General features: G+C 62.4%; 1 protein-coding gene across 5 annotated transcripts in view; it reads right to left on the reverse strand.

Annotated features, from left to right (window-relative positions):
• PPP1R12B (protein phosphatase 1 regulatory subunit 12B) overlaps positions 1–15,039 on the reverse strand; it is a 168,355-nt gene that overhangs the window by 95,344 nt on the left and 57,972 nt on the right. For 2 of the 5 annotated variants that reach the window (XM_060396798.1, XM_060396796.1), the window contains exons 4-12: positions 13,787–13,946; positions 12,665–12,809; positions 11,648–11,722; positions 10,089–10,168; positions 9,446–9,639; positions 7,542–7,654; positions 4,908–5,108; positions 3,899–3,981; positions 2,903–3,028 (exon numbers count right to left, since the gene is read on the reverse strand). In XM_060396798.1, coding sequence (XP_060252781.1) covers positions 2,903–3,028; positions 3,899–3,981; positions 4,908–5,108; positions 7,542–7,654; positions 9,446–9,639; positions 10,089–10,168; positions 11,648–11,722; positions 12,665–12,809; positions 13,787–13,946 — 1,177 coding nt within the window. Of the gene's footprint in view, positions 1–2,201; positions 2,351–2,902; positions 3,029–3,898; positions 3,982–4,907; positions 5,109–7,541; positions 7,655–9,445; positions 9,640–10,088; positions 10,169–11,647; positions 11,723–12,664; positions 12,810–13,786; positions 13,947–15,039 lie in introns of those variants that run through there. The other 3 variants (XM_060396795.1, XM_042229488.2, XM_042229487.2) reach the window with 3 other exon arrangements.

Raw genomic sequence — 15,039 nt, forward strand, 5'->3', positions numbered from 1 at the left:
ACCACAGACACACCAGCTATGGCCGCAGTGGAAGCTCTGCGCTACGTCACACGCCGCCCGCCGGGCCGCCGCTCGGATGGGCCGGATGCCAGGAAGACACAGCTGGGAAGAGACCACCGGCGCCAAGGCCTCCCCTGTGGCCCGAGCGCTTCTGAAGCAGGACTGAGCCTCCTGCACACCGGGGTCTGAACGCCGTCCTCTAGAAAGAGGCACAGAAGAGGCCCGCTGAGCACCACGGAGACTGTAGGTGAAGGTGGGGCGGCTGTGACCTCCGACCTACCACACAGTCTGAGCCTGGACTCGCAGCCCTGGCTGCAGGGCTGCTGAGAAGTGAAAGCGGTCGCATTAAGCGGAAGCCTGAGCACCCTCCACTGACAGGACAGGTGGCCCCGGGTGGCTGCTGCACCCACGCCGACGGCGCACCTCGGGCCAAGCTCGGCACGGCGCACCTGTGGGCCTGCGGGCGGCCCAGTGCTTACCTGCCATGGTGCACAGACCAGCAACGTGCCCTGCGGAGGGAGGCAGCACGAGTGGGCTGCGATGGGCTGCAAGGTGGAGACGGAGGGGCCACTACGCCCAGCACGGGACGCACTGCGAAACGGCACACGGTCACTTCCTCCAGGACACGCGGTTTACCACCCGCCCAGCGCCACCTCCCCACCCAGCTGGGCGCTTCACCCAAGTTGGGCGGAGGAGGAGGACAGGAGGAGAGGTGCAACAGAAGGGAGCAGAATGTGTGGACGCAGTGGGCCTGAGAGGGGAGACCGGAAACAGCCATTTCATTAGGGAACACTCCGACAACCCCAAGACAGAAAGTCATGTGAGCCCAGAGGCCTCCCTGAGACAGAAGCACCACTGCAAAAGCTCAGAGGCGCTCTGGCGCAGCACGGAGAGAGGCCAGAGGCCCACGTCCACGCAGCAGCACCCGGGGGCAGCGAGGCTCAGCTTCTCTGCTCCACCGAGACACACCTCAGCTGCAGCAGGCAATCATGTGAGTCCAAATTTATTTAAAAACTTGACCATAACAGCAACCTGGAGGTGTGAACAAAAGCGGTCAGGAAGACCTCTTGGGCAAAAGACGCGTCTTACTGGGCTGTACAAAAGGAATTTCTGCCTAGAAAGGAAAACGGGAAGTTTCCGAGAGTTGGCATAGTCCAAGAATGACAAGTACCTACTCGCGCTTTCTGTCTGAAACAGCGACTGTGGATGACTCTTTCCTTTTGCAAGATCATAAAATAAGATTCGCTCTCAGACTCGCTCGCACAAGGAAGCGCGCTCCCGCCCTAGAGAAGCGGCCCTCCCCCCACCCCAGCTCTCGGCTCACCAAGACTGTGCAGACGGCATCTGCCCACCAAACGCCACTCCCTCCATGCCTCCACATCTCAGCCTACCACAGTGCCCCAGCAGGCCGGAACAGCAACCCCAGCTCTCGGCTCACCAAGACTGTGCAGACGGCATCTGCCACCAAATGCCACTCCCTCCATGCGTCCACTGAGACATGGACGTGGAAGCCCCAGCCTACCACAGTGCCCCAGCAGGCTGGAACAGCAACCCCAGCCTCCCCTCCCCTTGGGCTAGGACGCCATTCTCCTTGAGAACTCTTCTCAGCCTTAGATCCAACCTAAGGAGCAGGAAAGCATCGACTCAGACCAAGGCCTCGGCCCATATACTCGTGGTCACACGGGGGCTGCAGGCCTCGGCCCTGAAGACAGGCAGGCAGCAGCCCCAGCAACGCCAGGAGCGAGGAGGCGGCGGCGCGAGCCCTGGTGCCCCCTGAACCGGGCGGGCGCCCCCTGAACCGGGCGGGCGCCCCCTGAACCGGGCGGGCGCCCCCTGAACCGGGCGGGCGCCCCCTGAACCGGGCGGGCGCACTGTTCAAGCCGAGCCTCCTCTGACGGGACACGGAAACAGGCAACAGCGGCTCTCGGATTTCTGAGCAGTGCCCACGTTCTGGTGTTAATTGGTTAATAAGATCCTTCCAATCAAATGAAAACAGTTTTTAACCCGAACACAGTCTGTGGCCAAAGCCTGTATCCCTCAGCCAACCAATCACCAAAACGCCCGATGATGAAGACTGTGGCACGAACAGGCAGGTGGAGGGGTTAAGACAGCGGGCGTGAAGAGAGAATTCAGAAGCCCCGAGAGTCAGACTCTTCCGCGTGAGCAGCAAAGTTTAAGCTGAAATATTAACTGTATCTTACAGCTTCAGGGTTCTGGCAAAGGCGCGCTGCTTGCTGGCTGGCACATGGCAAAGAAAGTGACTGCAGAAAGGGGCAGACAGATGAGAAAGGGGCAGGACACCTGGGTACCTTCTCTGCACCTCACTCGCGACTTTCACATCTTGATGGATCTGAGGGCCATTAAAGTCATAAAGAAAAACAACAACTCAAGTCCCGGAATGAACAGGCTTCAGTGCAAGACTCTTAAATTAAACCTGTCCCCATCACCCCTTACACCCGCTGGGCTCCCCCGCCTCCCTGCTCCCCAGGTGAGACTCAAGTCCCTGAATGAACAGGCTTCAGTGCAAGACTCTTAAATTAAACCTGTCCCCATCGCCCCTTACACCCGCTGGGCGCCCCCTGCCTCCCTGCTCCCCAGGTGAGACTGCAGACAAGGACGGGGCTTGAGTTCAGTCCCGCTCAGAGACTGCTGGAAGCCAAAAGTGGCTGCAGACAGCACAGGACTGAGAGGGTGGAGTATGTATTCAGATCTGTCTGTGGGGAGAAGCTGGAATTAGCTTACTCTAATTCAGTTAAGAAAAGAAATTAATTTTAATTTAAAATTACTTACGATGTTAATCCCAAGAAATCTAAAAGCAATTTATTTCTCAGTTCACTTTTGTGACGGTAATCGGATGCAGTCACTGCCCGTCTGTCTACAGCCAGAATGAGGGGGCGGGTACCTTTTCAGGAAGGTCGACACGTAGGTGGAGGGAGCCACCGTCTGCGGGGCCTCGCTCCCCTTGGCTGCGTCCCTCCAGGGCTGCCGGGGCTGGGAGCCACTGCACACCAGGTTAGCAGCTGACTCTCTGCGGAGGCAACAGGCAGGGCTGCGCTGAGGCCGCTGCCTCGCCGCGCCGGGGCAGGGCGCCGGGGAGCTCGGGAGGGAGCACGCGGGACGCCCTCCCAGGGCCTGTCTGCAGACTCCCCTGCTCCCTGCGCAGATGGAGGGCCGGCAGCATCTCTGTCTGCCCATTCACCCACTTCAGGGCCAGCCCGCCTCACTGGGGACCCAGGCCTCGCTCCCAGGGTCTGGAGCCTCTTGAAAGAGCGGTCGCTTTGCTCCTCGTTTATAAAGGCTGGCGAGTCAGCCTAGGGCAGGTCACTCCAAGCAAGCAGAGCGGGAGTGGGGGTGGACAGTACGAGCATCCAGGAGCAGCAGCCCCTCGGCTCACAGCGGGGTGCACACCCAGAAGAGGCTCACCCCCAGCTGGCAACTCGGGGCCTCTGCCTCCCCAGGTCCCCCAGCAGCCCTCCCCAGGCGGGGACTGTTGGCAAGTGGAGGCCGCTCCAGCAGGCCCCGGGGGACCAGGCCTCCGCACGGCCAGCAGGCTGCAGGCGGCGCCTGGGCCGCGGGGGGCAGCATCGCGCCTTGAGGAGCCGGCTCCAGCCCGCGGGCGGGCAGCTCTGAGACGCGGCGTAGGTCACAGCTCCCACACTCGTCTTAATTAACGTGGACGTACAAACTAGAAGTTGCTCGACTCCATTCCGTAACAAGGTCTCTAGTGCTGCCCACGGGGCGGGCCCTGCGTGAGACCCGCGTGGACACTGAGCCCCCTTCACAGAGCCTGCTGTGCACAAACGCAAGCCCCCGGGCGGGGCGGGGATCCCATGCTGGACTGAGGACCTGAGGGGGTGGGGCTGGGGGGTCCCAGACAGGGGGCGGGGCACGACGGTACCTGTTCTCCTTCTCTTCAAGGTCGCTCGTGCTGCCCGGCCTCCGCAGCCCCAGTGAACTCAAGGAGCTTCTGGTTTCTCTCTCCTGCAAAGTCAAAGCAAGTGAAGCATAGAGAAGGCCCGCCCTGACCCACCGGGGCAGCAAAGCACAGCTTCACACCTGCGTGAGTTACTTCCAGACCCAACACCGACTCCTGCTCGAGCAGTATTAACAAAGGCTTATTCCCAGCTCTCCTCCGTTAGACGCCAACATGTATGGAGGGGATTCTCTTGGGAAAAGCTGGGATGACCAAAAAGGGAACAGCAGCAGTCCCACCAAAAGGGGACCTCTGAGAAGCTAGAGACAAGCTGTGCTCTGACGTTCTCCACCTTGAAAGGCAGCCACAGGCTCAGCAGGCGTGCTGACACCCTGGCCCGAGCGTCTCTGGAAACACAGGGCTGAGTGAGGGGGCTGCGTTTGGAGGAGACCCGGCCACTCAGGCAAGCCGCCAGCACGCCCCGTGGAACCCGGACCATCTCAGGATCAGAACCCGTGGCTCCCACTGAGCAGTGAGGGCTCAGCCCCCGGGACACCCGCCAGTCAGGGAGGCGCACGCAGAAGCTTGCTTTCTAAAGTGCTCAGATGCCCGAGCTTCACTAGGCTCGAAAGCCCAGCTAAGGAACTCTGCTTCCGCACACCACGAGGAGGAGCCACCGCCGCTGGGTCAGAGCACGCGTTAGGCCAAGTCCTCGGAGAGGACGGAGGGGAAGGATGAGCGTTAGGCCGAGTCCGAGCCTGCACGCTCGCACGCTCCTGCCCTCGGGGAGGACGGAGGGGAAGGATGAGCAGAAGGCAGGCCAAAAGGAAAAGGGGTTTTCTTTCTTGGACAACCAAGTCATCGCAAGTGAACAGCTACCTGACGACCAACAAGCCTGCCTCCTTTTAAAGGCTCTGTGCTTCCAGAGCCAGACCAGGCGCTAGACACTGTCTGTGCGTCCCCGAGGCTGAGCTGCCGCCTAGAGACACCGCACCTTTTCTCTGCTATCCATCAGGGTGGAGATGCGGGGGCTGGAGGCCGAGCGGTGGACAGACGCGCCCCGGTCCCGCAGGGCCTCCCTGGCCCCTGCGGCCTCGCTCAGCACATTCTGGCTGCCGGTCTTCCTGAGGCCCAGCCTCCACGAACACGGAGACTCGTCCCTGGTCTCTTCCGGCTTGCTGAAGAGGCTGGAGGGCTACGAGGGAAGGGGCACCGGAGGTGAGGTCCGACGGCTCCTCCCACCCCTGGCCGAGCGGTGAGGGCAACGTGAGGAGAGCAGGGGGCCCAGAGCAGGCCAGGCGCCACGGGCACCCCCCAGCAGCCCTCAGCCGTCACAGGGCGCCCACCCAACAGAGAACCCACCAGCAGGGGAGTGCTGACATGGGGCCGGGGAACAGCAGCCCGCTTCTCTCCACGCCTCCCCCGCCCACCTGTGAACCTGGCCAAGAGCTGACCCTCTTGCAACACACGGACCCTGAGGAACACAGACGGGCCATGGCCCTATCACGCGGCTGCGGTGAGCTGACTTAAGGCAACCCTGACACAAACTGCAGGCCTCTCCCCCCAAACTCTAGCTGCTTATTTCAAGAAAACAGCTTCTCTGACACAGGCAGCAGTTCTAAGCATTTCAGATTTCAAGAAACAGCAAAATCAAAAAGAAAAAAATAGTAGAAGTTATACGGTTGCCAGGTTTTAAATTCTGCCAAGAGAACGGCTTTCAAAAATGAATCACCATTTTCATTACCATCATTTCATTAAAAAGTAACGTTAACGTTGGAAAAGAAAGGCTCATGGAAAGCTTACACTGTCCTTAAGCATCTCATCTCCACACACCACACAACACATCACAGACCGGAGTCAGCCGAAGCCAGGCTGAGGCACGGCCACGGCCGGCCTGGGTACCACCAGCCACCACCTCTCTGGCCGCGGGGGCCCTGCTAGAGCACCGCCCTCGCTCCAGAACCAGGCCAGCTCTGCTGCTGGCACAGCGGGAACGCAGCAGAAGCCTCACGCCATGCTGAGATCTGCTCTTCCGTGCATCCCCTCTCCTAGGGGCTCTGCAGAAGCACCCTGTGGGCTCTTTAAGAGCCGTCCAAACGCCCCCCAGCATCTTCTGAGCAAAGTGGCATGGGTGTGTGTTGGTGGCTTTCCTAACCCAGTCCTTTTCCTCCTAAAGAGCGGCTGATCTGGTCACACTCCTCACGACGGAGTGAGGACCACGTCCTGCCGGTGCCGCCCGACGGCTCACAGCAGCGCCCGGGGAACGCGGAGCGGCCGAGCCTCTGCCTCCTGGTCCCCACGAGGACACCAGAGGCCCACTGCGCACGCGGGCAGCGCCGAGGGGCCAGCACGTGAGGGAGCGCCCGCAGAAGCACCTCAGCCACAGCGTGAGCGGCTCCCCCGCGGCGAGCCTCCAGCGGACGAGGCTGGGAGGCTGCCGGCCCTCGGCCCCTCGAGCTCTGCCCTCCCGCCAGCAGCTGCACAGACCTCACTCATGGGGGGAGAGTGAAGACACGCGTGTTTGTCGCAGTGCCCAGGCTGTGCCCTGGCCGGCCTCTGCCCAGCCCGACCGTGAGCCGTGTGCCCCAACCTCAGACTCGGGGACGACAGGCCGTGGCAGCACTCCCCTGGTCCCAGGCTGCTGGCGCTGGAGCCTGGCCACCCGCACGCGGCGGCCACAAGTTCTTTAAAACACACTGTGGGCAAGTCAGGAACGCCCTGCTTGTGTCCACCCCCCAGACCCACGTCCTGACGCCCGGACACCCAGGTGACAGCATCCGGAGACCAGGGGGTCGTCTGAGCGCCAGGAGAAGAGCCCTCACCGTGGACGGAACCTGCCAGCCTCCGGCCGGTGGGACACAGGCCTCGACGTGCAAGCCACCCTGTCTCTGCCCCGTCACGGCAGCCTGAACACGCCGTGGCGGGGGCGTGTGGAGGCGCAGCACGTGATGTGATGAGCACTCGGCCATGGCAGAACCACGAGAGGGGTGGACCAGGGCCCCCCGTGGCAACACCAACAGGCCGGGAGATGGTCGGCCTGCGTGCAGTCAGAGAGACACGTATCCCGACACCACTTGTGTGTGGAATCGGAACAAAAAAACGATTTTACAAAACAGACTCACAGAAAATAGACTCATGATTACCGCAGGAGAAGGGGGCGAGGGATGAACGGAGAATTGGGATTAACGTATAAACTCACGGTCACCGCAGGAGAAGGGGCCGAGGGATGAATGGAGAATTGGGATTAACATAGATAGGCAACTACGCATAAACCTGGAGAAGGGCATGGCAACCCGGTCCAGGGTTCTTGCCTGGGAATCCCATGGACAGAGGAGCCTGGCGGGCTGCAGTCAGACTCAAGTCAGCAACTGAACAACGAAAGTATATGAAACAACAAGGACCTGCTGCGTCACACTGGCGCCTGCTGCTCAATACTTTGTAATGATCTATGACGGAAAAAATCTGGAAAACATGTACGCAACGTGTAACAGTCAGCTCGCGGCACAGCTGAAACGCAGCTGTGAGTCAGCCGGGCTCAAGCAAGAAGGCAGGCGCGAGTGCGTCTCTACGGCCTTTACGCCTGCCTGCTACCGCGGCGGGGGCACGCCCAGCTTAACCGCACACTCACTCTCCTGGCGGAAGCGGCGGGGACGGCGCTCTGCGGGGCTGCGGGGGTCCGCTCCGCGACGCTGCTCCCGCAGTCAGAGCTGGGACGGCTGGGGACGGCGCCCGGCCCGCCATCTGGGGTGAAAGACAGAAGCAACAGGTGCGTTAGGAAACCCTTATGGGAGTCCGTACTGTTCGGACGCAAAAGATTTACCCATCATCACACAGACCACCAGGGCCAAGGACGGCTTAGACTCCAACCACGGTGAAAGCTCCGGCAACCCCTGCCTCTTACGAGGAAACAGGCGCAAGTGAGAGTCTGTCTGGACAACAACTCCCACATGAACGCCGGACAGCCTTCTCACTACAGGTCACACACACCGTTCACCAGGAAGTGCAGGTAGAGCCCGCTCTGGGGGCTGGGCAGAAAAAGCCAGAGAAAGTACGAGACGGACCTTGCTTCCTCGGCAATTAGAAAAAGGAAAGGTGAGACGCAGAACAATCACGGTGACAACACGAGGTCCCACACGCCCAGAGCCGAGCATGCGGGCTCAGAAAGGAGCCGCCCGGAGGGCGGGGATGCGGGGAGGCTGCGGGGCGGGCGGGGCCGTGGCAGGGGTGGGGGCGTGGCGGGGCGTGGCGGGGCGTGGCCGTGGCAGGGGCGTGGCCGTGGCAGGGGGCGTGGCGTGGTGGGGGCGTGGCTGTGGCGGGGGCGTGGCGGGGCGGGGCGGGGAGGCTGCAGGTCGTGGCGTGGCGGGGCGTGGCGGGGCAGCCCGCAGGGGAAGAGCCCTCCTGGGGGCGTGGCGGTGACGCAAGATGGAGGCTCCCTTCTGGGGTGTCAGCAGAAACCCGTCTGCTTGTGCCCGGGGCTGCTGCGCCTCTGGCCCCTGGACTCCCAAGGCCCAGCCCTGCAACCCCGCGAGGCAGTCTTCCTGGGCAGAGACGTTCAGACTGCCCTGAGTATTCACAGTGATCACATGAGCTGTCCCAGGGCCGACCCAGTGAGGCTATACCCTGGGTGTGCCCTCCGCCCCCCACACACTGACTCCAGGCCTGACCCGTGACCTTCTGTGGCCCCTGGGGCTGGGCATGCCCCCCCACACACACACTGGCTCCAGGATTGACCTGTGACCTTCTGTGGCCCCTGGCCTGGGTGTGCCCCCACCCCAACACCGACCCCAGGCCAGTCTTGGACAAGGGCAGTACTCCCCTGAAACGGCAGATACCACGTCAGTAAAGGAGACCCCTCACAGAGCGGGTGCCAGGGACAGGCAGGCTCCGGGGGTACGCACACTTGACTCTCAGCCAAGGCGGGCCCGCCCCCTCACTGAAAACCCTGCATCTTCTCGGGACGCCTCTGGAGGGGAACATGTGGTGACCGCAGGCCCCGGGCTGTGCAGTCTGAGCTCACCACGAGCCCCGTTATCCAGCAGGACCACTGCCACAGGCAGACCCGCCAGCAAAACCCAGATCTGCCAGGCGTCCCCTGCCCGCGAGTGGAGACCCCGGGCTAACCCAGAGCCTGGCGTCTCCCGCCCATGAGTGGAGACCCCCGGCTACCCCAGAGCCTGGCGTCCCCCGCCCACGAGTGGAGACCCTGCGCTAACCCGGAGCCCAGAGTCTGCCTGCCCACGAGTGGAGACCCTGCGCTAACCCGGAGCCCAGAGTCTGCCTGCCCACGAGTGGAGACCCCGGGCTAACCCGGAGCCTGGTGGTCCGACCAAGCTCAGCACCCCACTCTCACTGCACAGGAAACTGAAGACCCTTGACACGACGCGCACCATTAAGAGGCAGCAAGGTAACCAGGACTGTGCTCCTCCTTCCATCCCCCCAGCAACTGAAGGGGCTTCCCATGATGAGAAGGGAGAAGAAAGCGATCTGGGGCCCCTGTTTGGGAGTCAGTCCCCCAGGGCCGGCTCCACCTGCCTTCTGACACGCGGCGGCCCCCCGCGCTCTGCGGACGGACGGCCTCAGGGTCCCCCGCCTCCTTCTCGGCCTCTGACTCCGAGGCCTCGTCCTCCCCCTCATCCTCCTCGGAGCTGGAGCTGCTGGACTCTTTGCTCTCCTCCTCTGCTCGCTGGGACTTGGGCGTCTCCTCCTCACAGAGCATCTTCTCTTTGCTAAAGTACAGACAACAATCTGAGTAACTCAGAGAGGAGAAACCGCTTTCTGAGCTCGCTGTGGAGCTGGTAGAGGGGGACAAGCCTAGGAACCTCCGTGTCGAAGTGGTAACAGGAACGCACACACGCTCCCTCGGGTCCGTCCGGTGTCCGACCTGGGAGTGTGGCGTAATCTGCACTCAGGAAAACGGGGCTACATCTCCTCGTGGTGAACGAGGCGAACAGTTCTAGCAAGTCGTCTAACAGACATTTCCTGACACACACAGGGTCTCCATCACTCCACAAAGTGGGCACACGCTCCCCACTCACAGGCCCCCACGGCCATGCCATCCACCTCCTCGCCCGTCGAGCGTCCCGCCTCGCTTAGAGACCACCTGGCTACAATCAGACGCCAGTCTCCTCACCGCATGGACTCTCAAGCCAAGTCTGCCACGGGCAGACCATCTTACTTCTTGAAGAGTCTACTGTGCAGCTCGCTGTTCAGGTCTGATTCGATGAGCTTATCCCGTGTCTCTTTTTCACTTCGAAGCTGGAAATCAAGAAAAGAGGAAAGGGAAGACACTGACTACAGGGAAGGAATCAGCAGTGACGAGAACTCCAGCGGCCCCACCACTGCACCAGCCCCAGAGGGGAGGTGGGGGCGGGCAGGGGACACAGCAGGGGGTCTGCTCGGAAGAAGCCGGCAGAGGAAAGCCCTCAGCCAGTGAGAAGAGGAAAGCCATGGCGCCAGAGCTTCGGCGACACCCGCCGCCTGAGCATCCGAGCCTCATCGCCCCCAAACCTCACTCCGAAGGGCGAAGCGCCAGGAGCGCCTGTGAGAGAACGCTCTATGATCCTGAAGCTGAATGAAGTCGGCAAGGCTTCTACAGAGAAACCGGTGCCAAATGGGAAATCAGCCCTTAGGAAAACCTGCCCAGCACTTAGACACACACTCCAGACAACATGCATTTATATCCCCGGACCCCAAAGTTATGCGGAGGCAAAGGCAGGCACCACTCCCAGTGGTGGGAGACGTTACTTGGTGAAGATCCTACTCGTGCTCAGAGAGGAAGCACACCGGGCCAGACATGCACGGGGCTCTCTGCGTGTTCCCGCAACTCCCACATTACGTGAGCCCAGAACTACTTCAGGAAGAGTATCCGTAAAGCGATGAACACGTAGCCGTGAAAAGCGCACTCTGGTGTCAGCAAGGCTGCGACAGCTCAGTGAGGGCGCCCACGGGACCCGGCGCGTCTGCGCTCTGGGCGGCCTCTCCCGCCCCAGCCTGAGCCCCTCGCTCTCCCCTCAGAATGGCTCTGCACGCCCTTCTGAACCCGAGTCAAGGCCCGCAGAGGGGAGCTCAGGAAAGTGAGGGCGTGACCTTCTCCCGCCCCAAGGGGAGCTGCTCGAGCCCCGCCCTCCCCTCCGACAGCCCTCCTGCAGTGGAGCATGACTCACTCCCTGCTCGCCCGTCGAGGAGGGCTTCCACACTGCACCTGGACGTGGGCACATGCCTCCGTGGTCCTCCTGAGAGGCGCTGTGCCACGGGCCCAGGAGCAAACCCTCACACACTCAGGAGAGCAGGAAGGGAGCGACTGTGGATATCCGATGGACCTGGGCTAGGTATGGATCGCTGACCAAGCGCCAGCCCAGGCCACATCTCTGAGCTTCGTGGGTTTGCTTGCTTTCTAAGAAAGAAACATATTCCTCCCTGTAGTCAACCCCCTTTAAATACAGAAGTCCCTTCGGTCAATAAGGAAGTCACAAGACATCCTCAACTCGGTACTCCCTGTTTGGAAAGCACTGACTCCCACACCCCACCCTCACTGCCTAGAGCTCCAGGCAGCCAGAGCCGCCCTCGCCGCGTTTACCTGCCAGCTGCCCTCAGGTGCCACAAGACACCAAGCGAGCTTCAGCAGCAAGGGCTTCTGGGATGTTCCCTCTAACGGACTGTGGACAGTTCCTGGAGGAACAGTGGCCACTGCCGGGACGCGGGCAGACAGACCGCACGGCTGCCACGCAGACTCACCACGCCCTGCCTCTTCTGCAGCGCCTCCAGGTGCTCCGCCAGGCCCTCGTCGGCCACGTCGAACGGCGTCTGGCCCTGGCAAGGAGACGCCGCCGCGGTCACGCGCCTCTACCCAGAGGCCAGCTGGCGCTCGCCTGACGCCTCTGACCCTCTAACCTGCCTCCCTGACTCACCGACTTAGTGCCAGGATGAGGCCCTCATCTATCAGAGAGGGGACGTAAGAAACAGAGGACCCCCCAGACACAGGGCTTTGCATTCTGTGAAACGGTGAGCAGGAAATCCTCACCTCGTCTCTAGTGTTTATTGTCTCTTGGCAAATCATCAATTGAAATCTCTGCTGGTATCTCTTCCACAAAGCTCACAGTCGCTACGATAAACTCAGCAAGGGGCTCTCAGAGGCCTCGGAAGGAGGCCCAGGTGTGGGCACTAAGGACAAGTCACAGGAAGCAGCCCATTAAGTGAGACCCTCAGGCCAAAGCGCAGCGAGGGGCCCTGGCCCACAGACCGAGGGTGAGCAGGTGGGGCGGGGCAGACCGGAACGTCCCCGGAGTAAGCAGCCAGGCCTCCGGATCTGCAGTCAGCAGGTGGGAGGAAGCCGCAGGGCCTCTAACCTGCCTGAAGGGGGGCTGGACAACACCGCTTTCGGCCAAACACGAGGGTGCAGTCAGCGCCATGGTTTTTAACGAATGGATGTGAGCAGGGCTCAGCTACTAGGTTTCTGAATGAAAAGCTGACGCATTTCACACTTCTCCCCGGACAGCGGTCTCGGGCTTCCCCACTGCTCACTTCTGCTGAGGTGAGACCGTTTCCGTCTTCCATTTTCTGTTTCAGGGGCTTCGATGGAAACGGTCAGCAGGCGGGCCTCCTGCCGCCAGGCGAGTGTGCGTGTCGGGGGGAGGGTGGGGCGGGGGCAGGGCTCCAGCTGCCAGTGGTGCCTGCTCCGGATGGCAGGCCTGGCCCCTGGGCAGGCCTTCTCGCCTCGTGCCCCAGGACGCCGCTGGGGGCCAGCCCACTCACCAGCTTGTTCCTGACGTCCATGTCGCAGAGGGCCTCTGCCAGGATGGAGCAGGCCTCCTTCACGCCCCAGTGCGCAGCCGCGTGCAGCGGGGTCCACCCATCGTGATCCTGGACGTTGAGCTCACAGCCAGCCTGAATCAAAAGTCTGAGGAGAACACGGACGAGACATTCAGATCCTCTGCATCGGGGTTCCCTGCCCAGCGCACAGCCACCTGTCTGATGCTACAGACCCCGGCCCCGAGCCCCGGCCCCAGGTGCCGAGCCCAGGTCTGCTTCCTCGGGCATCAGCGCAGCCACCAGAAGTGAGGCCCCCCTGACCGAGGCCACACTGGGGTGCAGCCACGTCATCCCCAGCACAGAGATCACCCAGAGCCCTGTCCGGGGCCCGGCCCACGGCCCCACCAGGAGGGCTCCGGCCCTCGTCCTCTCCCTCCTCCCACGGCCACTCTCCGGGCGGTCTGCCGCCTCCCACCTTAGGAGTGCCTGCAGGGGCTCCCGCTGAGGCTCCGAGGCGGCGGGCACGTGGAGGCTGGCATGACCCCCGGCTGACAGAGGCAGCACCGTGCGGGCCTCCAGAGAAGCAAACGAGGGAACCCCGCCCTGAAGACAGGGGCACCGACCCCACCACACAGACCAGGAGCCTCGTCCCGGGACACGGGCAGTGAGGACATCTGCTGACAGACGCACACGGAGCTGCCAGCAGCCGGTGCCGCGCCCGCCCGGCCCTGAGGCGCCACAAAGCAGGGCAGGGACGGGGAGGTGGAGGAGTCCAGACCCCTCCAGCATGGGCGACCGCCCTACCCCAGCGAGTACAGCTCCCCTGAAACCTACGCCACCAGCCTAACGAGGCCACAGAGCACTCAGGGATGCACGTCTGCCTGTACTGCCTATACAGGGGCGGGGGAGCCGGAGATGAACCGCCAAGCAGCAGGAGGCCCTCCAGGCCCTCCAGGCTCTGCTCCCCGCGGAGCGCCAGGAGAGGCCTGGGAGGAGGGCAGGGACGACCCAGCAGGTAGAGGGGAAGGGACGGCGAGGAGGGCGGGGAGGGGGAGGGGGACTGCGAGGCGGGAGGGGGGCGGGGAGGACAGGGCGCCGTGCGTCCCGGCTGCAGTGCGGACCCACCTGAGGACCTCGGAGTAGCCCTTGGCCGCAGCCACGTGCAGGGCAGTGGCCCCCGAGCGCGCCTGCCTCACGTCGGCGATCCTGCCGCTGTTGAGCCACTGGCGGGCGTCCTGCAGCATCTGCTGTTCCTCCTGCCGCCGCGCCTGCTCGAGGTCCAGCCCTGCAGAGGCACGCGGGACAGCCGCTCAGCCGCCGCGGAGCCTGCTCAGCCAGCTCACTCTGCATCAGAAGAGGCGTTCACGGCCGCCAGCAGCCCCCCAGGGAGAGGCCACTAGGCTCACACAGACGGCAGGTCCACCGACGCCTGCAGGCGCTCTGGCCTTAAGAACCTGAAGGCCGGCGGGCTGCCCCTCGGTAGCACCTGCAGCAGTACAGTCACAGCCTTCTCACACGTTACCCCTGTGTTTCCCCACAGCCTCCGGCGCAAATGCAACCGCTGTCACGACCCCCACTGAGCGCAGGAGGGAGTACACACGCGGAGGTCAGGCGGTCCCTCGGGGACACAGAATGGTCGCCCCTCAGCCCCTGTCTGCTCCTCCTGTCCCCTGCTACACCTAGGGCTGGGGTCAACAGTCTTAGCTTCAGGCATCGTATACGCTGATAAGTTAGCTCCCTCTGAAGTTCATCTCCCTGAGTAGAGAAACATGCCAAGTGAAGCTCTGTGGCCCAGAGCTGAGGAGCAGCTGAGCACAGAGGCACTTCCGAGGGGTTCCATCTCCCGTCAGAACATCACGGACAAGTTGCTAAGTGTCAGTATTCTCGGCTGTGCAGGCACTTGGCTGTCTCAGCACCTCAGCTCTGCTGCTGGAGCAAAGGCGGCCTTGGGTGGTGTGAGCGCAGGCCCGCCCGGCCGGTAGGGATCGAGTCTGGAAGGTCACGGCAGAGAGACCCCCGGGGTGGACTGCAGACTGTGGGTGCAGGGGCTCCCAGAAGGACGGCACGTCCCTGCACCTTGGGCCCACACAGCTCTGCGGCGCTTCCAGCAGGGAGGCCTGTCCTCCCTGCCATGTAGGCCCAGGGTTACTTGCAACTTTTTAATTTAAAAGAACCCAAAGACCTCCAGTCGGAGAATCCTGACCGGCTCTCTGAAGGGGATTCTTCTTCTCATTAGCTTCCTCACTGTAACAAACTACCAGAAGTCTCATAGTCAGGATGGTTAGAGATCACTTTAGAGGTCGCAACAAAGGTCCCACCAGCACCACGTTCAGCTCTGCTCAAGAGGAAAGGCGCAAAGTCAGAGAGAGGACTGTCCA

This window comes from Ovis aries, chromosome 12 (genome assembly GCF_016772045.2).
Source record: "Ovis aries strain OAR_USU_Benz2616 breed Rambouillet chromosome 12, ARS-UI_Ramb_v3.0, whole genome shotgun sequence".
NCBI lineage: Eukaryota > Metazoa > Chordata > Mammalia > Artiodactyla > Bovidae > Ovis > Ovis aries.